The sequence below is a fragment of the Apodemus sylvaticus genome, chromosome 1, assembly GCF_947179515.1.
Source record: "Apodemus sylvaticus chromosome 1, mApoSyl1.1, whole genome shotgun sequence".
Taxonomy (NCBI): domain Eukaryota; kingdom Metazoa; phylum Chordata; class Mammalia; order Rodentia; family Muridae; genus Apodemus; species Apodemus sylvaticus.
Genome location: NC_067472.1, coordinates 4,438,033 through 4,460,991, shown reverse-complemented (window position 1 = coordinate 4,460,991; position 22,959 = coordinate 4,438,033). Strand labels below are relative to the sequence as shown.

At 42.4% G+C, this 22,959-nt stretch overlaps 1 protein-coding gene across 1 annotated transcript in view; it reads right to left on the bottom strand.

The window, feature by feature from the left end:
* Positions 1-228: 228 nt before the first annotated feature.
* The window catches only part of Ccdc186 (coiled-coil domain containing 186), a 32,434-nt gene continuing 9,703 nt past the window's right edge, over positions 229-22,959 (bottom strand). Inside the window, exons 3-16 of the mRNA XM_052182825.1 lie at positions 20,904-21,030; positions 19,816-19,944; positions 18,635-18,847; positions 17,618-17,737; positions 13,759-13,863; positions 13,032-13,130; positions 12,781-12,867; positions 11,940-12,082; positions 10,336-10,591; positions 9,366-9,555; positions 7,746-7,826; positions 6,005-6,215; positions 4,671-4,890; positions 229-3,827 (exon numbers count right to left, since the gene is read on the bottom strand). Coding sequence (XP_052038785.1) covers positions 3,744-3,827; positions 4,671-4,890; positions 6,005-6,215; positions 7,746-7,826; positions 9,366-9,555; positions 10,336-10,591; positions 11,940-12,082; positions 12,781-12,867; positions 13,032-13,130; positions 13,759-13,863; positions 17,618-17,737; positions 18,635-18,847; positions 19,816-19,944; positions 20,904-21,030 — 2,065 coding nt within the window. The 3' untranslated portion in view covers positions 229-3,743. The remainder of the gene's footprint in view (positions 3,828-4,670; positions 4,891-6,004; positions 6,216-7,745; positions 7,827-9,365; positions 9,556-10,335; positions 10,592-11,939; positions 12,083-12,780; positions 12,868-13,031; positions 13,131-13,758; positions 13,864-17,617; positions 17,738-18,634; positions 18,848-19,815; positions 19,945-20,903; positions 21,031-22,959) is intronic.

Sequence of the window (22,959 nt, the reverse complement as noted above, 5' to 3'; positions counted from 1 at the left end):
AAGGTCAGCAGCCCAGGAAGACACTTTCTACCCAGCTTTGCTATCTGTAGTTAAGTTTAAAATCACATCTGGCAGTCATGTTTGACAGGATAAAGATACATGTGGGAAGCAGGAATAATTAGTCAAGTTTAATAGCTACAACCAAACTGTGGAAGAGCCTTGCTAAAAGTGGAGAAGTGGCTTGTTGGGCCCTGTGAACCGAATAAGTCACTACAGACGCCATCAACATACATCTTGGTAACAGGCACTGCTGATTTAATAAGTACAGAGTGTACACAGACCCCTGAAGAGCATCGCTTTACACAGAGTATTTACAGAATGCACAGTGTAGTCCAGGGTTACCTGTACAGTGCTGACACCAGCGCACTTGGAAGGGAAGATAAAGGCAGTCCTGAGGATAACAGCTATACACATCTCAAGAGCCCATTACAGAGGTAACATCCATTTCAATATGCAACTGAGTTCTCATTTAGTTTGTTTTCAATTATCCCTCTCATTCACCTTTGACAATTTTTAGTCACCAGTGCCACCAATTGGTGTTAAGAATTAACAATATTAGTATGAAAATGAACAGAAAAAAAATTCTTGAAAAAAGAGATTAGAATCAATAGTTCCAATGCATGAATGTCATTATTTATAAAAAATATCCTCATGGGGCAGCATTTATCACATTTACAGCATCCATAGTCTCTGAGGTTTTTTTTCTTCCAAATTTTATACTAAATTTTCTTGTAAAAATATTTAGAAAATAACCAACAGCCTGTACAAGAGGATTCAGAAAGCTGCCCGACAGGATTGGACTCATTCAGGGGCATGGAACAGGCACCAGTCAGGCGGTTATGGAGTGCTAAAAGTCTAATGTCTTCTTACAGCCTCTGAATTTCCCCTTTCAAGTCGGGAAGCGTGCAGAGCAGGACAGGCTCCCAGTCAGGCTGAAGCGCTTGGCTCATCTACCTGTGCAGGCGATCAATACTCCTCTTAGCCCAGTAGCAAAGGCTAGCCTGAGAGCGAGGTCTGAAGACCTGTCCTGCTTGTTGTCATGAGACCACAAGTCCCAAGGGACTGGAGAGTGATAACCATGACACCTGTAGGGCACCGGGCGAAGTGTTTATTAGGCAAATGTATTTCTTAAATGAATAAATGACCTGTGTTGCCTGACTGAGTCACTTTAAATGGTTATGAAGAAACCAAACCAAACCACCACCAACTGTTCACTGTGTCCAAACGCACCATGTTCAATCCTTGAAACTGTTTTAACAGACTCAAAATCACAAGCAGTATGGGGGGGAAGGAGCCACAAGCACTCACTTTCAGATGTATACCAGGGAAGTGTACGCACCCACACATGCACACACACCAACTTCTTGCCCAAGGATGCTAAAATATTATTAAATAACCAAAATAGTCATTTACAGTTGTAACTCACAGTGATCAAATAAATTCACACTGTGTTCTCAGGGTCTCTCCTCCACATATTCTACGGAACAGAAGAACCTGAGAAATAAATCTACCCCAGGAGCTTGCTCTAAGTCAGCGGAGGTTCTCTTGGACACATACACATTTCTTACACATTATTTTGTTCAGTCGTGACTATATATGAAAGGACACAGGAGAGGCCTGATGAAAAAAAAAACTTTTTCAGTTTTTTAAGTTTCATAGGTATGGAAGAATAGTAGGTATGATCAAAGCATGGCTTTTAGTAATTATATTTTAAAATTATTTCATTATTAAGTTCTCCAAGTACATGGCAGCACAAATACTAACATAGTTGTCCCATTCTATACCAAATGTGTATATATTTTAAAAGTACATAAGTATAGAATACTATGGACATGATCACTATTTGGTCTCTGCTATGCATTTCCATGTCTTGGAATTAAAAACCCCAAACACTGTAGCTCATGAATCAGCATCACCCAAGGAACCAGGAGGTGGAGCTATGCCGCCTACGTTATGTGGACCTTTCCAGTGCTACAGTATATCTAGGAATACATGGGAAAATAATTCAGAATTTATTGCACTTACCCTCTTTTTTATTCTAATAAATTATTAATAATAAAAAGAGCAAGACATATTATGACTAATACTTTTTTACAACTATCTTAAAAATAAAACAACTTTGAATGCATTTTCACATTGAAGCTAAGAGATACTTTTTTGGATAATAACAACGATAATATTAACAAGAAGACAGCATATTGACATCTAGTATTTAGTAAATTACATTTATAATCAATGTTGATTTGAGGAAATGTTAAAACACAGTAAAAGGGCACTGCCGTCACGACTGTAGTCTTCAGAGCCGGCACAGTTCTACTACAGTGCGGGCCTCCGAGGCGGCTCCAACTGTGTACTTGAGGCTAGTCTTTAATCCTCCTTCGCCACCCGAGTGTTGGGATTATGGCATGTGCTACCATGCCCAGCTAGCCCATACAATTCTTTAAAGTTCTATATCCCAAAGCTCAAGTTCCTCAAGAGGAAAAAACCAAAAAATACAAAAAGCAACCCCAAAAGCCCCAAACACAAACAGAAGCTTACTGAATATGTTCCAAGATCTCCCAGGATACAGATAGCTTCAACAGAATGCAGTGTTTTAGGTTCTGGGACGTGAGAAGCTACCAACTGAGAAAAACTTCAGTGACAGAAGTGTCGATATTACAATTGGCAACAGTTAAGTATACATCTTAAACACTGTAAACATCCAACAAGATACACAATTCAGCTCCAAACTCCCTTTGGCTGAAAACTTAACTGTGTTCAATAAGATATGGAAACGGCACTTGAGGAAACGCATGTCTCCTTAGGTGATGGGCACATGTGGGTCTCGGCCGAGCCCTCCACATTTCCCTAACACAATGTCAGTGAAGCTGAGGCATGTCAGAAAGCACCTCAGCCTCCAAGTCCTCATACAGCTGTTCTAATGACTGGATCCACTGCACATTTTAAAATATAACAAATCCACAGAAAAGTTTTAAGTTTACATATTGTTTAAAATCATAGTTTACATAACTAAAGATTTTAAAATTTCAACTAGTAACTCAAATGTGAAAAATATACCTATTTGTCAGGTAAGGAGACCTGACAAACAGTGCCAACCAGAGCTAATTCCCTACAGCCAGTTTTCCTGTCTACTTGTCAGTAAACTCAGAGCTGATTTAAGTACTCACACACATCCTTACACCACAAATCAAGGCTATTCCCTGATTGGGGCTAAATGTGATGGGGTTTTAAGATGTTTTCAGACTGGCTTTGAACTCATGAGCTCGAGAGATCCTCTTTAGCCTTGGAAGTAGCTAGGACTACTGCGCCCAGATCAGAACTGAAAACCTTCAGAATTCCTCTAAGCTTTTCCTTGTGTTGCAGAAATAGTGAACGGTTGGATGATAAACACCTCTCTTTTCAGAAATCCTTTTCAAAGGCTGGTGCCACTAAGGAAAGGAGTGTGGTAAAGTTTTTTTTTTTTTTTTAAACCTTTGTACTAATATTTAGAACTTTAGGGCAATAAGCAAATTAAATATGGAGTCAGTGACCAGGCGGCTGGCTGCACCACAGAGAAATGACCTTGGCTGAGCCCCAAGTGAGCCCCGGCACACGCACCACACCCAGTCAGAAAAGGGCACCTCTACACAGGGAAGCAAAACCAATTTTTGATTAGTTGACACAAAGCAGGGACTGTTTCAGGACACTGGACAGTGGCACCTGCTGCTCTGTGGCTCGGCTGTCTACTAGGCAAGAGCTTTGTGCTAGGCTTTCTTCGTCCTCTGCTCCAGTTCATGCTGCTGTTTAATAAGGCGTTCTATTTCTGTTCCAAGTGTTTGCAGGTTTTCCTTTAATAAGTGGGGGAAGAGAAAACAGAAGTACTAAGTAAATACCTTTTGAACTACTTTTGCCTAAACTGTGAAACTGAGTGATTATTCTTGGTACTGACATAATCTAGACACAGATGTTTTAGTGAAATAGTCCTGTCCATTTCAAAGTTATAATTCTTTTTTTGAAACAGGCTCTAAGTAGTCCTGGAACTCACTATGTACATAGACAAAGTTGGCTTCAATTCACACACCAGGAGTTCTGCCTCTGTGGGAATTAGATGTGTGCGGCACCATGGCCTGCCCCAAGTTATAATCTTTTTACTGCAGCTACAGCAAGTTTTAGTATGTGATGATTACTTTGGCTTAAAACTATTTTTAAAATCTATTACTAGTTATCAAGTCCATGCACAGCAAAGATAGAAAAGTTGGGTCATACAGCAGCTGAAAAAAAAAAAAAGCCACAAAATATACTTAAATGTTGTAATATTACAAAGCTGTAATTAAGTATAATCATTCTGCAAAAGTCATCCACTGTGAAACAAACAATTCGCTTCAGTGTCTATCCAGTAACTAAGCTGACTCTGGGGACCATGGTGCCCTGTATTAGAAAAACAGCCTGGGGCTGCAGAGATAGCTCAGTGGTTAAGAGCACTGACTGCTCTTCTAGAGGCCCTGAGTTCAATCCCCAGCAACCACATGGTGGCTCACAACCATCTGTAATGGGATCTGATGCCCTTAATTTAAAAAAAAAAAAGAAAAAAGAAAAAAGAAAACCAGTCTGATGCTAGGTGAGACTATGGAGGAGGCGCCATTCTGCCCTGGATACTGAGTGGTAAATGAGTAAGAGACACAAATAAATACCTTCAAAGTAATATTTTTTAGCAATGTATCTTCCAAAACAGCCTGTAATTTTCGGTTGATTTCCAAAGAGAGCTCCAGTGTTAGCCCGCTATCAGTGGGATGGGATGTGTACAAGGACGCCATGATGCCACCGCGTCTACTCAAATGCACTTTGTTAAAATCAGATGCTTCTGAGGAAAGTGTGCCTGATTCTTCTCGTAAAACGTAACTCTGAATTATTCTGCAAAACAAAATGATACTCTGTGTACTTGCAGAATAAAAACACTGGGGTTGTAGGAAGCAGTGAGTCTCAAGCGTAGGGACCATCAGCATGAAACACACCCCGGCCTGGCCAGTGACCCAGCTTAGACGCTTCCTTATTTATCACTGTCTCTTAACCTGTCCCTTTTTTGCTGAAGAAGTATAAACACAGCTTTTTTGTTTCTTTCCATACATGTATGTAAATATTCTAGTCATTACTTTATTGGTTTGATTTCTGTTAATATTTTCTATCAAACTACTACTGAACTCTATTTTGCCCTTTCTTTTAAAAGCTACAAGCAGAATTTTCTACAGGTCTAAAAGCATTTCAAAAGAACTGTTGAAGAGGGTTAGCAGAAGACTCAAAACAGGAAGACACCTTGTATTTAAGTGAGCATGGCGTCTGGGAGAGGAACGAGGTGCAGCAGGATTGTGGTCAGACAGGCTGCATGTGGAGCTGAGCTCGGCCTGCTCCTCACAGGGAAGGAAGGGCTGCTCTTGTAGCTTTAGTAAGTCATTTGAAAATCCAGAGAACATACTCTGCTTCCCAGTGGCTTAAGGAACTGATGAGCTAATCCCAAAACATTAGAGTGTCTTCTACCAAGATGAACTTGAATATTACCTCTTTGATCAGTAGGGGGGAAAAACTCTCAAAACTCCATATATATTTTAGAGTCATTCACTTTTAAAGGCTAAGTGCATTTTTTTAAAAAAAATCCAAAATTATCTTAGAATGTTAAAAAGCAAAACCACTCCCCTCCACTCTCTTCATCCGCTCCCGCTTGCACTCCCTCTCTGGAGAGTCTACCTCTAAGGGGAGGCTTGGTTTTCTCCCCTCTCTGTATCCCTAAAGCTAGAATATATCAGGTGATCCAAAAAGATGGAGACCTGCATGCTAGACTTATCAAGCAGGCACAGCACTGCCTTCCCAGCTACACAAAAAGCTGATCGGAAGGAGCCCTGGAGTCCAGGAATTCAGGGCCAGCCTGGACAACATGATGTACCCCATGGAGAAGATCAGCTCGTCACCAGCTTGTGAGGCCACATGAATGGCAGTCCTCTGGCACAGGTCATGCTACCACAGTAATACATACTTGGTCTTTTTTCTTATTTCTTCCACCAGCTGTTTGATGTGGTCCTCCATGAATTCTATTTTCTCGTTCTTCCGGGCATGGGCTTTCTGCAGCCTCACTATCCTCTCAATCAGCATGGCCTTGTCCACTTCTGGGAAGTTGTCCACAGCCACTGAGGAGCTGGTATTCTCTGGAGACCTGTCCTCAGCACTGCTTCGAGCATTAAGTGACCCTGACGACAGAAGACCAAGCTCAGTGTATGTAACCTCAGTTTCCCTCAACCCATCTCATGCTTTCTAGTAATACTGCCCAATGTGCGCAGGAACACATAATTATGTGTGGCTGCCATTCTTGTTTGAAAGACAGCAGCAGTCAGCAATGTGTTACGCTACACAGGAATGAGATAATGAACTGACAACATTGAAAATCTTAGAAAATACAAAAGGAATAGCAGACCTAACATAATTTAAAAAGTAAATGATACCATTGAGAGGGGAAAAGCAGGGAGGGTACTCAAAAGGAAGTGGGAGAGGGAGGGAGGGCAGAGGAGGAGGGAGCATGCCTGCCTGCTCAAACCCTATTCCACTTAGTAGTCACTACTAAGTAGTGACTATGTACACAGTACTTTACCCTCTGTGCCTAGGCTGTTTCTGCTAGAAACAGTGACTTACCTCACAGGATTGTCAACCTCATTTACATGCGATTACAACAAAGCAAGTTTGTTCATCTTATCCCCTAACCTCCACACCTACACTTTGTAAATGTTAAGTTTTCTACCAGCATCTGTGACACCAATGTCTGAGCCTCTTCACCCTACAGAGTAGGCCTTCTGAGCCATAAGATGGACTTGAAAAATATAATATCCTAGCCCAAACTGAACAGTCCAAATAAAATGGTTTTGGCTGGGACCTAAGATACAGGGTCAATTTTAAACCATGTACTTTCTGTTAACACGTTTTGTTACTACAGACTGCCATGTCTGCTTTACCCCAACACAATTCTAGGAGACTAGCATAGTACAGCTACTCATAACAGAAAGTGAAAGAGGGGATGGAGGGGAGGCAGACAGACAGCAGAGAGAAAGCACACACAAGATACACAGTGTCCCCTCCATATGTGGGAGATCCTCGTACATAGGTTCAATAACTTCAGGCTACAAATGCTTTTGTAAAAAAGTGTCTTGGCTAAACATGTGCAGATTCTGAAGTCCCACACAAACGGTTTTCACGTGTATCCCTGGCATTCAAACTGTTAAGTACTGTTAAGTGGCCTAGAGATGGTCTACAGTCTGCAGGAGGACTATGCAGATTATACAGACACTACAATATCTCATAAAAGGCTTCAACACTGAGGATTTTAGTATCCACTGAGTGCTCTGGACCGAGCAGATACCAAGGAGAATTGTTGATATGCATTCGGTGGAACATAAGGGTGGCCATCTTATCATTTAGGTGTTAACATATGGAAGTGAGTGAGTCCACAGGCGGGAACTCTATGGATAAAATACAAATCTAAACTCCAGAGATGAAAAGAAGAGGCACTGTACAGAATACGAAAGTGGTTGGTAAAAAATGGGTAGGAAGTCTCACACGGCTCAAGTTAGACCAGGAACTTTGGCAAAAAGCCGAAAGTAAATACTTAATAAGGTACACCCTCCACAATATGACTAAACACACCTTCTGGTCTTAAGCCTTAAAATAAAACAAAGCGTATAAATGCTTTTGAACTATAAACAGCAACTACCACCGAAGCTCATCTTTACCTGATGAACTAGAGCGACTTCCCATGCTGCTAACATCTTTATCGTAGTTCCCATTCTCAGTCTGTTCTAATTTTCTCCGAGCTATTAAAAAAGAAAGAAATCAATTACTTGTGACAGTCTTAATGACCCATGTCATCTGACATTAATTGCTAAGTCACTTGGGCAAAAATGGTACGGACCACAGCCAACAGTCCTCGCTATGTATTTTAGAACACTAGAGACACTATTCCTATAAAATGGCATTTGCAAATGTACAGATTACATAAGAAACAAAGGGAACTGAGAGCTGTACTTTCAAGTCAGTGAGCCTACTGATCACGGACGTCATTTAGCTTTTGGAGCTTCAGGGATGGAGAGCCTTCTCAGTTTTAGAAATCTCTCCCAAACTTGCCTTCAGTGACCTGTGTAAAAACAGGGCTGGAGAGATGGAGCAGAGTTTAAGAGCACTGACTGCTCTTCCAGAAGGCCCAGGTTCAGTGCCCAGCACTCACATGGTGGCCCACAACTGTCTCTCACTCCAGTTCCCAGGGTTCTGACACCCTCCTCTGGGGTCTGTGAGCAGGCATGCAGTGGTGCAGACACCCACATTCATAAAATACATCTTTAAAATATTGCTGTGAGCTGTTGTGGCAAATATCTAACTATAGTCACATTAAGTAACCCCAGGTCTCACTTCTTATGACATTTTCCCCTATTTTAACAGAGTAGGGCATATAGATAGAAAGTTGATGTATGTCTTTTTCACACTAACATATGGCAGATACTCAAAAGCCATTATGAATTTACGGTTTTGGTTGGTTTTTTTACCTTTTTTTCAAGACAGGGTCTCAGTATACAGCCGTGGCTGTCCTGGAGCTCACTACTGACCAGGCTGAGCTTGAACGCAGAGATCCTCCTGTTTCTACCTCCTAGGTAAAGGAATACATCACCACACCTGACAGCTCTTTTTTTAAAGAATGGATCCTATATGACCAGCTGGTCTTGAATCCACTATGGCTGAGGATACCTTTGACCCTTCTGCTGTGATCACAGGCATTCATTAGTACATAAGTTCATATGAATTTTTAACCAGGAGAAATCTAAGTCCAATATTCTAGTTATTAATGGCTGTGTCGGACAGCTGTCTGGTAGTTCACAGTACTTCTGAGATGTTTCCCACGATGCAGTGATCAGTAAGTGAGACTTCAGAAATCAATCACTTCATAGGTATGTATAGATGGGGAACATTAGAAGTGCTTTTTAGATTGCAATTTAAAGGCAGATTTTTCTCATGTTTTCTAAAACACATAAATTAATTTCTACTTTAAACATAAAAATACATGAATTCTAGGAAAACGAACCACTTATCCAGCCTTTTCAGGTGGCAGAATATAAAGTAAAGGGTTTAGAGCCCCTGACCAGCTGGCCGGCCATTCACTCTGTGGCTCTGAATAAACAGGCCTCAGCATGGACAGCAGACTCACAGAAGTGTAAGCTTAGCTATCTTAGGAATTCAGTCTGTGCCTCAAGGATATCAACAAAACCGTCTGGAGACAAGCCAACCAGACACAGGCCAGGGGTGGGGCACAGAGAGACAGCAGCGCCTCTGCATCAGCTCCGAGAATCAACAGGACAGAGTACCTTGCTGAAGCTGCTTGCTGAGGTCCTTGATGTTAGCGGCGTGCTTGCGCCTCTGTGTCACTAACTCATCTTTCAGCTCTTCCACCTGAGTACTCAAGGCTTTGACTTCGGTCTGTGCAGCGGAAAGTCCAGTTTGCAGAGTCTGCACTTCCTCTTTTCGAAGTTCTTCCTCTTTGAGCAACCTGCTCTCCTAAACAGTGTGATAACGTTTTAAAAAAAATAACAACAACAGTGATGTCTTTTTAAATTTTAATTCTTGCTCAGTTTTAAAAACTTTAAAGTTTTTAAGGGAGAAGACTCTTCTGTTTGGAAAACTCCTCCCCACCATCCTCGCCCAGTGGCAAGCAGGTCAGGGAACATCAGTGGAATGATATTCTGTGTGGGATACAGCTGCAATGTAAGTCTCCAAATTGTGACTCCAGTCAAGAATGACAGGAATTCATGGTTCCTTATTTTTCCAAAGTGTAATATTCTTTATCATTTTAGAAAAATTCTATTTTATGAATTATATCCATTAAACAGAAAACAAACATATTTTTACAAAATTTAAAATGACCAGATATCACTAAAAGAATCTAAAATTAATTATCACTTAGATGACATTAGAGAAATTCAATCTTGCTATGTTGGTCTAGGAACTAAATGTGACGATTTGAGTTAAGAACACTGGTACTCTTCTAGGGGACAAGGCTACGATGCCCTCTGCTGGCCTCCGCACTGGTCCTATGCGGTGCACAGACATACATGCAGGCAAAATGCCCATTAGAGGAGGGGGCAGAGGAAGGGAGAAGGAAGGAGAAGTGAGGAAGGAGGAAGGAGGAGGGAGGAGGGGAAAGGAGGGAGGAAGGAAGAGGGAGGAGAAGGGAAAAGAAGGAATAAGAAGAAAGAAGGAGGAAGGAGAAGGGAGGAGAGGAAGGAGAGGAGGAGGGGAGAAGGGAGGGAGAATGAAATGTGCGCGGTGTCCACTTACCAGGTCAGTGTTAGTCTGCCTCGTCTGCTCGCACTGGCTCTGCAGCTGGCTCTCGCTACAGGTCAGTTGATCCACTTGTGACTGCAGGGAGCTGGACTCTGACTGCAGCTGTGCATTCTTACTGGTGAGCTTTTCTGTGAAAAGCAGCAGCTCTGACTCCCTCTCCCTGCTGCCTGCAATGTCCTTCTGTAGGTCAGTAATCACAGAGTTAAGGCTTTCCACTTCTTCCTTCAAACTTTCAACTTGTTGTTTACCACTAAAAAACAAAGTTTTATTTAAGAAAATCAAGTAAGCTACTAAAAAGCATTACAGTAATAGTGCGAGAATTTTCATTTGACAGAAAGCTTTACAGAGGAACTTGTAATCATTCAGACATCACGTCAGCTTCATGTTACAGGAAGAGCTGTGAAGGTGAGAGACAGGCTCACAGGGCAGGGAACCTCTAGCTCACGGCGATGACTACAAGCAGGCAGGAGGCCCGAGCTTGTGAGCAGCGACCACCATCCCACACAGGGGCAGGCAGTAGACAGGTCAGGCTTCTCAGCCATGCTTGCATCTGATTGTTGGAGTTCTTTGCCTCAGTTGTACTCTGTCCTTACACTGTAACAATGGCCACAGACAGACCTCAATGGATCAGTGCGCCTAGGTTCGAAAAGGCCTTCCATTTACAAGGGCTGGAGAGGGGAGATGGCTCAGCAGCTAAGAGCACTGGCTGCTCATTCAGGACTCAGGTTTGGTTTCTAGCACCCACATGGTGGCTCACAACTATCTGTTAACTCTAGTTCCAGAGATTTCACTCTCTCTTCTGGCCTCCAAAGGTACCAGCCATGCATGTTGTGTAGTCAAACATTTATAGAAACACATTTAAAAAAAGAAAAGAAACCTATAAAGGACAATAGATAAAGGAATAATCAAGAAAGCTGAAGAAGGAACAAGGTACTGGACCGTCACCGTCAGCAGACATGGAGAGAATAATCCAATTCAAAGTAGAATTTGCATATTCCTTGCACAATGACAGTAAGGGATGGTTGTGGAAACCAGCAGTTCAAAGAACTTGATCACATGCTAGGAGAGAGAATGCAGTGCAATCCAGAAGCGACACAGGAAGACAGATGTCTGGAGAGGAGGTGCGGCTGCTCACTAGTGTCCCTACTGAGGACTGTGACTGAGGTGAGAACCCTTCCTTTAGCAGCACTCAGATGGCTGCCTAGAGATGGACAGCGAGGACAGTGGGAGTTAACCTGAAGCCACGCTCTGCTAGACGACATCATCACCCTGGGACATCACGGAATGACAGCTGCTCCGACCTCAAGGCACACACATGAAGTTAAATATCTAGGTGCAGATTCACGCTTCCTGTTTGGAAGAGTGACTGTGAAGCCAAAGAACAGACGAACTAAATCCATCCCACCCGTGCATGGCTCTTGTCGGAGCTTATGAAATAGAGACTTTGATTTGACTTTTAGAAGCCATGAAAGGAGTTCACAGACACAAACTGAAGAGTCGTTAACTGGAAGAATTGTAAGAACTGTTCTGTCTAACATAGTATTGCACTCAGAGACGCCATTTTGAGACAACATTTAAAAGCACCACTCATTTCGTACCTTTGTAGCTGCTCTTGTAACTCATCTGCAGATTTCACCTTGTCCAATAAATTCTGAATTTCAGCTTTCTGCCGATTGATAATTTCCCTGTACTTTGATAACTCGTCTTCGGTTCTTAAGCGTTCATCTTCTAGACATTTCGCCTGTGAAATGATCACAGTCAAGCTGAGCACAGACCCCACGCTCCATATGAACTCTCTCAGACAGGGCGGACACATGAGCAACCTGAGACAGGCTGCAGTATAGCTGCTGGGAAGAAGACAGGAAGCTGCTTGGTTTCACCAACTTCCTGTCTCCTTATCTGAACTAGAATTCCCCACCCTGCAGTGAACACCTGACAGAGAACAGGAGAGACATAGCAGACACTGGGTACTGTGCTGTGGTCTCAACTCAAGGTGCCTGCCTGCACAAAACCCTACTTCTAGATAAATGACTGGCTCGTAGAGACAGCATGTGAATCCTAAGAGGGAGATTACTGACCACAGATTATAAACACGAAATTTGCTACCATTGTTAGACATTACTATTAAATACAGCATTTTCGGTCTGCTGACATTAAAGGTGCTGTGAGGTCCACCCATCCCCACAACTGCTCTGCTGTCCTTAGCTCCAAAGCCCAGAGAGTCAAGGCACAGCTGCTGAAGTGTGCCATGAACAGATGCATGGCAAGCACTCCAGTGACTAACATCACTTCAGCTCAAAAAGAGCCAGTGGCAGTGCAAAGAAACTGCTGGTCTTTTCCTACGTTCTTTTTATTTTGAAAGCTTTCTAAGCATTGCTTTCTGAACACCTCAAACAGCAGTGTCCATCCCACCTGAATCAGGACCGAGGAACTGCTTACCTTCGTTCTCAATGTCCGTAGCTCATCCATGCCCTCCTTAAATGTCCTCTTTAGATCTTCCAGTTCCTTTATTTTGGCATGATGCATCTGGAAGAGACACAAATCCCTAAGAGACAGGAGCATGAGCAGTATTTTGCCTGTTTTTTTCTAAGAAGGCCTTAGACGTGGACAGGCACAAATGTTCCGATCCTCGTTCTGCATCACAGCCCAGCCAATTGTGATTTATTAGAGTATGGAAGAACTGGACTCACCTCCAGCTGGTCGGATTTCTCTTGCATTTGCTTTTCAAGTTCTCCTTTTGTGACTCTGAGCTTTGCATCAAGTTCATTTGACTTAATTTCTTCAGATTCCTAATGGAAAAACAATGAAAAACACTTACTTTGAAAATAAACAAAGCTTTGCTATCAAGTTTACTGGCTGTGCAGCTAAAACTGGAGAAAGTATTGAAGGACTTTATATGTTAACTGAGCAGAAACAGGAACAGTGCATTTGCATGTCTGACATAATCCAGTGTTTTGTACTTTTTGATGGGAAAGTTTCTGATGAGCTCAGTCACGTGGTGTGCATGTGTGCGCAACTGTGTGCCCATGGAGGCCGAGGTGACACCGAACCTCTTCCTCAACTGCTCTCCACTTTATGTTTGGGGCAGGATATCATATAACCTTGAACTGACTGACTTGGCCTGACTGGCTGGCCAGTGAGCTGCATGGAGCCACCTGCCACATCTCTCTTCACCCCAACAAAGCCAAGGTTAGGGGTTCACACTGCCACACTCACCTTTGTATGTGGGTGCTCAGGTCCTCACGCTTGCCCAGCAAGCACCCCCCCCCCCCAACCATCTCCCCGCCTCAAACTGCAGGTACGTCAAGACAGGAACCAACATGCTTAAGTAATGCATGTAGGCTGCACGGCTGGCAGACATGTAAGCGCATGGACACAGAGTCCTGGTAACTGACGTATTTCATAAAGGCTACACACCTGATAGGTTTTTATCATATCCTGACAGTTTTGCCGGATCTGCTCAGCTTCCTCTTTTGCCTGGGTTAGTTTTGTAGTTGTTTCTTTGAGCTTCTCTTTGGTTTCCTACAGTGACAATGTGACAGAGACAACATCAGCCACAGTGAGAGCAAAGAGGTCCCCGCTTGTGGGGTTTAGCAACACCAACAGAGAGGTATGGCCTTTGAGGTTTCAAAGCTGATCCTTCCTCACACCCAAGGACCTCAGTCCTTCCTTCTCCAGGACCATGTCTGCCTGCACTCCACTGTGCTTCCCACCACGACAATCATGGACTAAACCTCGGATATAGTCCCCAATTAAAAGTTTTCCTTTATAAGAGCTGCTGAGGTCATCATGTCTCTTAGGTCATGTGACCATGCTGAGGTCACAGTAATGGAGACCGTAACTAAGACACTGTTGTAGCACTAGACTGGGGACTAAGCAGGGATCTAACAGCTTGCTTTTTCTGACAGGGAAAAGGCCAACATGAGACTGACAGACATGAAGTTCTCTAAATGACTGCAGTGCTAGGAAGCGCAGTGTTCTACAGTTCTCGGCACACCCTAGAGATCCTCGGGCTGTGGCTCTGACATCTATGTGAAGCTCCCTTTTAATTGAACAACGCTACTAAACATGGCGTCTGCTTTAGACTGCTGAAATGGCAATTCTTCATGCAGGATTTTTAGGGATTTCCTCATCAAAACCTTTTTCCTCATTCTTATTTTTTAGCTTACCTGTTCTAGTCCTGATTGCCCGACTCCTCAAATAAATGACCCTTGCCCTCAATTTCCACTGGAAACACGCACACTTTCTTTTGTATATTCTAGCTTCCTTATCCCTTGCGTGCTTCCTGCTCTCTGGTGATCTCTCTTCCCAGCTTCCTGACTGCAGATGCAATGTGACCAAGACCCTCAAACTGTCGGTCATGCCTTTCCTGCTGTAATGCAAAACTGTGACCTTCCTTTCTTTTTGGTATAGCAATGAGGAGAGTAGTGACTGACACCTGCTGTTCCCGTGGAGCCCCAGGCGCCAGCCTCTGCTTTAGGCAGCTCCCTCAGTGTCCCTCTTTCGTTCTTATGCTTGGACAGCTTAGCCTTTGTCTCGGTGCCATCTGCCCTACACCCAGGCGCCATGCTTTCCTTCCTATGCCATCTTAACAATAAGCATCATATACTTGAGCACATGTCTACCTTGAGGTACTGGTCTTTGATAGTCAGTGGCCAGTATCACTTAAAATATAATAACACAAGAGCCTGAATACCTTTTCAAAGAACCTTAGACTAGGTATAAACAACTGTGGTTCTGCACCCTGACTACTGTAACTAAGACACAACTGACGTATAGTTCGTCTACTTCAATACCCTAAATCCAGCAAGTGGGATTCCTGTGTGCCAGAAAACATTGAACATTTGAATAAATGAAAACAAAATCCCATTTTGTCAGGTTAAGGATGCTTACTGTCTATCTTCTACCTATTAGCTGAGCATGTGCAGACACTGCTCCTTTCTGTGAAATCTTGTATGCAAGTGTGCACATGTGCAGAGCTCACAGAATGACCTCAGCTGTTAGTCCACACCTTCTGCCTTGTTGCAGATGCAAGCACCAGGCTAGCCAGCTTACAAGCTTCTGGAGATTCTCAGAACTCAAACTTGCCACGTAGCTCAGGTAACCTTGAACACTACCTAAGCACGGGGTCATACGAGCATGGAATCCAGGGCTTCATGCACCACAATACTTGTTAACTGAGCTAAAGTTCCAGTCTGTGTACCACTGCTTTAATCCAGTGATCTTGTCTTCTGCAGTATTTCATCTTTTGTCAATTCTTCACAAAACCTTTTCATTATGGATGCTGTATCTATATTAATTTTAAGTCCCATCCATGTCTCCTCTTCTCTGAGTCAAACTTGTCTTTATGTCCTTATAGATTCTATACTCTGAGTCACTCCTTTGTTCTACAGACTGCATTCTCCCATTTTGCATGCTGGTAATTTTTCATTAGATGCTAAACCAAGTGAAATGTATGCCTAAGCAAAGTTTTATAATAGCTTAAATATTTACCTAATTCATCTTAGCACATAATTTACTTGAAAAGCTTGCTTTTAAAGCTGCGTAAGAGCCTCCACACCTAAAGCAGTATTTTGCTGAGGCCACCTGAGGCACACTCCTGAGCGTCCCTGCACTCTGGCTGGTGCTAACAGTGGCGATTATTCCCAGTCAGTCCTGTGTGAGTGAGCTCCAGAGTTTGGGCCTATTCCTTCTGCACTTCTGGATGCTGCCCTCCTCTCCTCCATCCTTTGCCCATCCTCAGTTCGGAAAGACTGCTGGGCTTGGTGTCGGTTCCTCTCCTACTGTCGCAGCCAGAACCCAGCATTAACCTCATGTGTTTCACTTCACTTAGACATCACTATCCTACGCTGTCTTTTGTCTCAAGTCTGAAAACCTTCACATATTTTTATTGTTTTCTTCCCTTTGTGTGTATACATGGTTTTATTTTCAATGTCTGTATTTTGGGGGGATGTTAGTCTAGGGTGAAAGGGTAAGTCTGGATCTGGCTATCAACAGAGTCTAGTCCTGGATCAGGCAGACTCAGGTCAGCTCTAGATTCCAACCACGTGGGCGGCAGCCTGTGGGCAGCACAAGCTGAAGCCACGGGCTGCCGGAAGCACAGGTCTGGGCATCAGGCAACTGAGCAGAACAACACAAGCCACACAAAGCACACTTGTCATAGAGGCTCTAGTGCATGTAAGGCAGACAGACAGAGGAAGAAGAGTGCCACAGACAGTAGAAATAACTGAGCACTCTGCTCCGAATTTAAAGCAACTCAGGCAGTTAGAAATTGTTCTTTGTGGATTTCAGTTTTTAATTCCTCACTGTAACTCAGAGTACAGAGAAATCTGCGTAGCTGAGCTGGGATGGCCGCTGCCTTCTGGCAGTTCTTTGTGGGTTTCTCACCCAGTGATGGATCATTGAGTGACAGAAGCAGAGCATGCTGCTAACCTACCTTTGACCACTCTCAACACAGACTACCCACAGCTTCCTGATACCAGCATACAAATATCCAAAACCAATTAACAACAACATATCTGACTTGGTAATCGATCCTTAATAAGGCCACCTGGACCTGTGTTTCACACTGATTGCATCCTCAGGCCTGTTTTAGGAAGCCTGGAAGGTGATGCACGACTCCATAGCACCACCCTGCTCTTTAGGTCACATTCAGAGTTGATCTTAACCATCCATTCTCTCATCTGATGACTTTTATTTCTCCAAAATCCAGCTCTATCTGGGTTTAAATTACGCCATCAGTTATCAAACTTCATAATTTTTGGTTGTGACCCCAACCTTTAATGGCTGAGCCATCTCTCCACCCTTGGACTTTCTAAGTCTATTTCATTGTATTAATTTTTCAGTAAGATGGTATCTGCAGCAAGTAGTTGAGCAGTTAATTACAGAGCAATTGCCCAGTGTGCATGAGAACCCTGGTTCAGTGTCTAACACATGTGTCTCATGTACATACACAAGTTTTGCTAGCATAGCAGCAAGTTTATAAAAACAGACAAGCTATTTGTATCCATATTTAAATATGGACAACTATTTTTTTATTATGGGAATCAACATAATTGACATTTTAATTTTTCACTTTAATTCTAATAACAAATATTAAACATTTTTCCTTCCCTCAAATTTTGAGTATTAAAACAATAAACTATGAATTATAAAATTGAACATTCCAAGCCACGCCAGAAGTATTTCTTATGACAGAAACTAAGCTGCAGGAGCCCCATCTGCCAGCCAATGTGCTCTCAATACTCACCGCTACTCACAGCATGGCCACACTCACCTTGTGTGAGTCCATTTCAGCTTTTAACTTGTTTTGCGCCCACTTTACTTTAATGATGTGAGAGTTCATCTCCTCCTTTAATTTCTCTATTTCTCTGAGGAGTCTAGTTGTTTCACCTTCCTAAAAAGACATTGTCATTTTTCACTTAATCATCTGTGCACCTTGTATTCCCCTTGTGCAGTCACACTGTCGTTCCAGTGCATGTGTGACATGGCCCGGAGGCCATAACGCTGATTTGAGGCTCAAATAACAATACAGTAATAAAGCTCTACATCAGATCAATAGCACGAGGATAATCATTCCCTAGATTAGTCACTGGGTATAGTATAAGACAAACACACTCTGATTCTTCACAACTGACAGTAGTAAGGTGACTCAACTGGTCCTGCTACGATCCCTAAGGACAGTAACAGCATTCCTAAACAGACAGCAGCAAGTGCTCTGAATAGCTCCCACTTCCGTTACTCAACCTTCTAGGACAGCTCTAGCATAAATATGTTTTCCAAAAAAAAAAAAAAAAAATCAGTTGTGCTCTCTGGTGAGCTGTGCTCTCTGGTGAGCTGTGCTGCAGTGAGACTCTGGCCAGGCCTGGAGCCCTGCTCAGCAGCAGAGACACTGCCCAGTAGGTATGAAGCCCTACATCCAATCTCACAGTGCAGGAAGAAAATGTATTAAATAAAAAACCAAAATAGACTCTGGGCAAATTATACGCCTGATCTAAAACTATTCACAACTGACACTGATACGGACATATCTTAGCAAAACATTTTTGGAGACACAAACTAATTTTTTCAATAGACTCTAAAAGAAAGTTTTAAAAAATGATTAAGAAAATGTAACTAATAACACTTGCCAATATTTTGCCTTTCCCCCAGCAAACCTTTCTGGCAGCAGGAATGACACACCCAAAACACACATGCGTAAGCTAGTGAGAGCACTCCCTGCCTGAATGCGGAGTTCTAACCACAGTGGACAGGAAAGCAGGGGCATGACCTTCAAATCAGGCACAAGTTATACCTTCGATTCATAGAGTTGCTGCAGCCGCCCTTTCTCCTGAGACAGCTGCTTAATTTTGTTAGTGTTTTTCTCCAATTCCTTACTTGCATCTCTCAGTTTCCTCTCAAGGGTTTCTTTTTCCTTTCGCAGGTCTAGAGCCTCCTTCTCGCCTCTCACATACTTCATTACCATCGCTTCCTTTTCCTGACGGGCCTCTTCACATTTCTTATTGGCCTTGGAAAGAAAATGTTACCTAGCATTAATAAAAAAATATTTTCAAATGAAAACACACACCAACGGATGCTATCCCTGTGGGGTTAGGACCTATTTTGTATTCCCAGCCCTTCCTGTTGCTTTACTTTGGTTGCTGTGGTTTCTGTTTATATACATATCCCTTCCACTGCGCATCTACCTTCTTGCCCATCTGCGCCATTCTGGGCCCCAGGAAGAAGATCATGGTTCACACTAACAAACTCCCTCAGCCTCACTTGCAGGGGTGGGCTGTCAGAATCAGTAGGCAGAAGCTTGGAAGACTGAAGCCTGGCTTCTAGGTCACCAGAGGTCGGCTAGCACAAGCACTCTCTCTGGGAGAGAGTCCTACTCTTGAACCTCTAGAACTATCACATAAATATGCTTCTTTTTTTATCACAGAGTATCTAGATTCAAGTGTTTTATTACAGCAACACATAAGGGGTTAGTTACACATTCATGTGTTACCAGCACGCATATGTGTAATAAAATAAAACATTAGCTATGGAACAAGGAAAGATTTAAAGCTGGAGACACAGGAGGAAAGATGGCTCTTCTTTTCCCCCCATATATTCCTTAATTTTTATTTTTTACAATTAGGATGTACTTAAAATTATGTATTGCCACCTTAGCACTGTTTGAGATTTCTTTCTTATTTATGTGTATGTGCCAGTCTGCTGGAGCACGTGCATGTGAATACTCGTAAAGCCACAAGAGGGCACCAGAGCCCTGGCACTGGAGTGACAGGTGGTTGGGAGTCTTGTGACTGGATGCTAGAAAGCCAACTCTGGACTTCTGGGAGACCAGCTAGCATCTTCACAGCTGAGCCATCCTTTCAGCCCTCAGCTTTCTTTAAAAGCTTTTATGTAAACACCAGAGATGTCATCACCCAAGTGTTACAGTCCAATAAACAAGAAGCACCAAATTATCAAATTAACAGTGACAGGAAATACCTGCTCCATCCGCTGGGCCATCTCTTTATGGATTTGCTGAATTGCATTTTTAGCTGTGGCATCCTGTGCTATTAGCTGATCTTTGGAAGCTTTAACTTCTTTATTCAGTTCCTCTATTCTTAATTCTAACTGTAAAAAGAATGATTTCCAGGTTATATTTTATAGCTGCACCAAATAGACCAACAATACCTTAATTAATACACACAGTAAAATGAAGACTGTAAGATACAGACTATTCTCCTCAGCTCCCTCACAAGCTTTGTACCCTTGTAAGTTTGCCTTACATGTGCTAGACCCAGAGCACATAAAAATCACAGTTAACTACTGCATACGGCAACACAGGCTTTCTCCAAGTATGTAAAGTGCAATAAATACAGATCAAAACACAAGAAAATGATAACTTGCTTTAATTTGTTATACTCTACAGCTGTTGGATGCTATTTCCATAGCAGCTTTCTAGATGGACTGTAGGTCCTGTCCAAGACTGCATCCCCCGCCGTCTTAGCACTTGCAGTTGAAGTGCATCTTATGATGCCACATAAAGGAGGAAAGGCCCAAGATACGTCTCTCAGGTTCTGTTTCTAACGACAAGACACTCACACCCTGTCCACAGAAGGAAAGCAGCTCAAAAAAAAAATCAAGAGCAGTTTTTGCTTTGTTACCAATCTAAGCACTTACATGTGCATCTATGCAGAAAAGACACCATTAAAAAAGAAAGGGGCAGCAGATACCCTGCCAAGGCCTTCCGAGTAGAGTTTACCAAACCAAGGGAATGAAGAGATGCTAAAACCACATGTGAGAAAGTGTCCGAAGCCAGACAGAAGTGTCCAGGTGTTACTACTATTAACTATTTCTTCCTTTAATTGGTAAAAACTTAAATCAAGCCTTTTCATTATTTGGGCAGAAAATGTGCTATATTTGGAAGAGTTAAGAATATCATAATTTATATAACAAAATTTAGAAAACAATTTAAACATGAAGCAGTTTCCTGCATTTGAAATGCTTTAACTTACTTTAACTACATGTTTAGTTTATTTTTTTCAGGAGTTTATAAATTTAAGAATGGATTGGAAGACTTTTGTTTTTACCTGTTTAATTGTGTTCATATGCTGCTTCTCTGTTTCTGTTCTTTTTTTCAGTTCTTCTCTTAAATTGTCTTTTTCTGAACAAATATTTAAGATAAGTTCCTGATGATTCTTATTTTCTTTAATTAACCTAAATATAAAAGGGAAATAAGATATGAAATATTATCTATCTACAGGTTAGATGTAAACATCTATGATCAATACTCTCAAGTAATCTTTTTGTTTGTTTTGGTTTTTTGAGACAGGGTCTCTCTGTGTAGTCCTGGCTGTCCTGGAACTCACTCTGTAGACCAGGTGGGCCTCAAACTCAGAAATCCGTCTGCCTCTGCCTTCCAAGTGCTGGGATTAAAGGCTCAAGTAATCTTTTTTATAATAAAATACCAGCTCTGGATTAGAATGCCCCGCACCTAATGATGCTGCCATCTCAGAGCAAGTCCTCACCATCAGGTGACTGAGTGTGTTTGAGGGTAAACTGTCTCTAAGCATGTCTATCACTAGAAGCAAGTAGAAGAGAGGGCGGGCAAGGGTGCAGCCAGCTTTGTCACAAGCCCAGGTGTTGATTTATACACCAGATTAAAAAAAATGCTCTGGTCAATTAGCCCTGTTAGGCAGATACCTTACCACTGAGTCACACCCACAGCCTTAACTTGTTTGATATTCTTTGTTATTTGTTATTCTTAGCAGTTATGTACACATTCCACACAGACAACTGTTCTTAAGAGTTTAAGCCGGGTCATGGAACAATACTACTGATGTATGTGATAACAGAATGAGAAGAGTGGACTGGTGTGTTCCAGGAGAAAGTAGGATAGAGGAGATTAGATCCAGAGGGTACAAAGTTCCAAGTTCAGACAAGTTCTGGGGATTTAATGTACAACACAGTGGTAGCAGGGCTGGGCGTAGCAGAGTATACACCCAGCTTTAAGGACCTCTAGCACAAAACAGGGAGAAGAGAGTAAAAAAAAAGGAAGAGGGGATGAGGAAAAGAATGAAGGAAAGGGAAGGGAAGAAACAGGAGAGCAGGGCATACAGCAAGACACAGACCAAGGAGAGACAGACAGAGACAGAGACAGAGAGAGACAGAGGGGGGGGGGAGGGAGGGAGGGAGGGAGGGAGAGAAGAAGAGAGAGGGGGGAGGGGAGGAGAGGAGGAGGGGAAAGGTATTTTGAACAGGAAATTTGTAAAGAGTGTGTGTCTTAAGGGTTTAAGACCCCCCCCACACACACACACATGTACATACATAACTAGCTATTTGAGAGGATCAACGTAATAACCAGCTTGGTTGTAGAAATCATTTCACAATGACAATGCTTACAATTTTTCCAGAAAAAAACAAAAAAAAGAAAAATTCAGTAAGTGGGAATAAACATATAATCAGACATCTGGGAAAGGATGCATTTATGACATTTCAATAAAAGGAACTGAAAATTAGTGCTCATAAAAAATTAAATAGAGGTGAAAGTTAAGAAAACATCTAGTTGCTTACCTAAATCAACAAGTGTTTTATTTGAAATTAAAAGTATTATATGTAAAACAAAAGATCAATACAGGTTACAATAACACTTATAGATATCTTAATATCCACAAGAGTAACAAGGGACAGACACCAGGCAAGCACCGTCTCCCTCACAGGAGAGCACTGACTCAGCTACTGGGACTCCACCCAGTTCCAGGCTGTTGCGGACCCTACTCTATGTTTTGACGCCTAATACTTCTTAGTTAAATCCAACAACTTGCCCAGATGATTTCCAGTAACAGCTGATAAAAATTCTGAAGCCAAAAGCATGGCTCTGTAGATATTTCCATCTGACCCGAAACAAGTTTCTCTGTCGGCCTCAGGTACCTCATACACCTAAGGATGAGTGTGAGTACCACAGCTGCCTATCTGTGAGCATTCCAGGAGTTAACATGCGCATCTGTCACAGAATTAAAAGATGAGATTATTAAATGTATGCATGTTAAAATGTTTAAATGCTAGATAAACTGTTAAGATCTAAACAAAGTAGGAAAGGGTATCAGAAATAATCATTGTGAGAGGAGGGGAGCTGGAGGGGTGCAG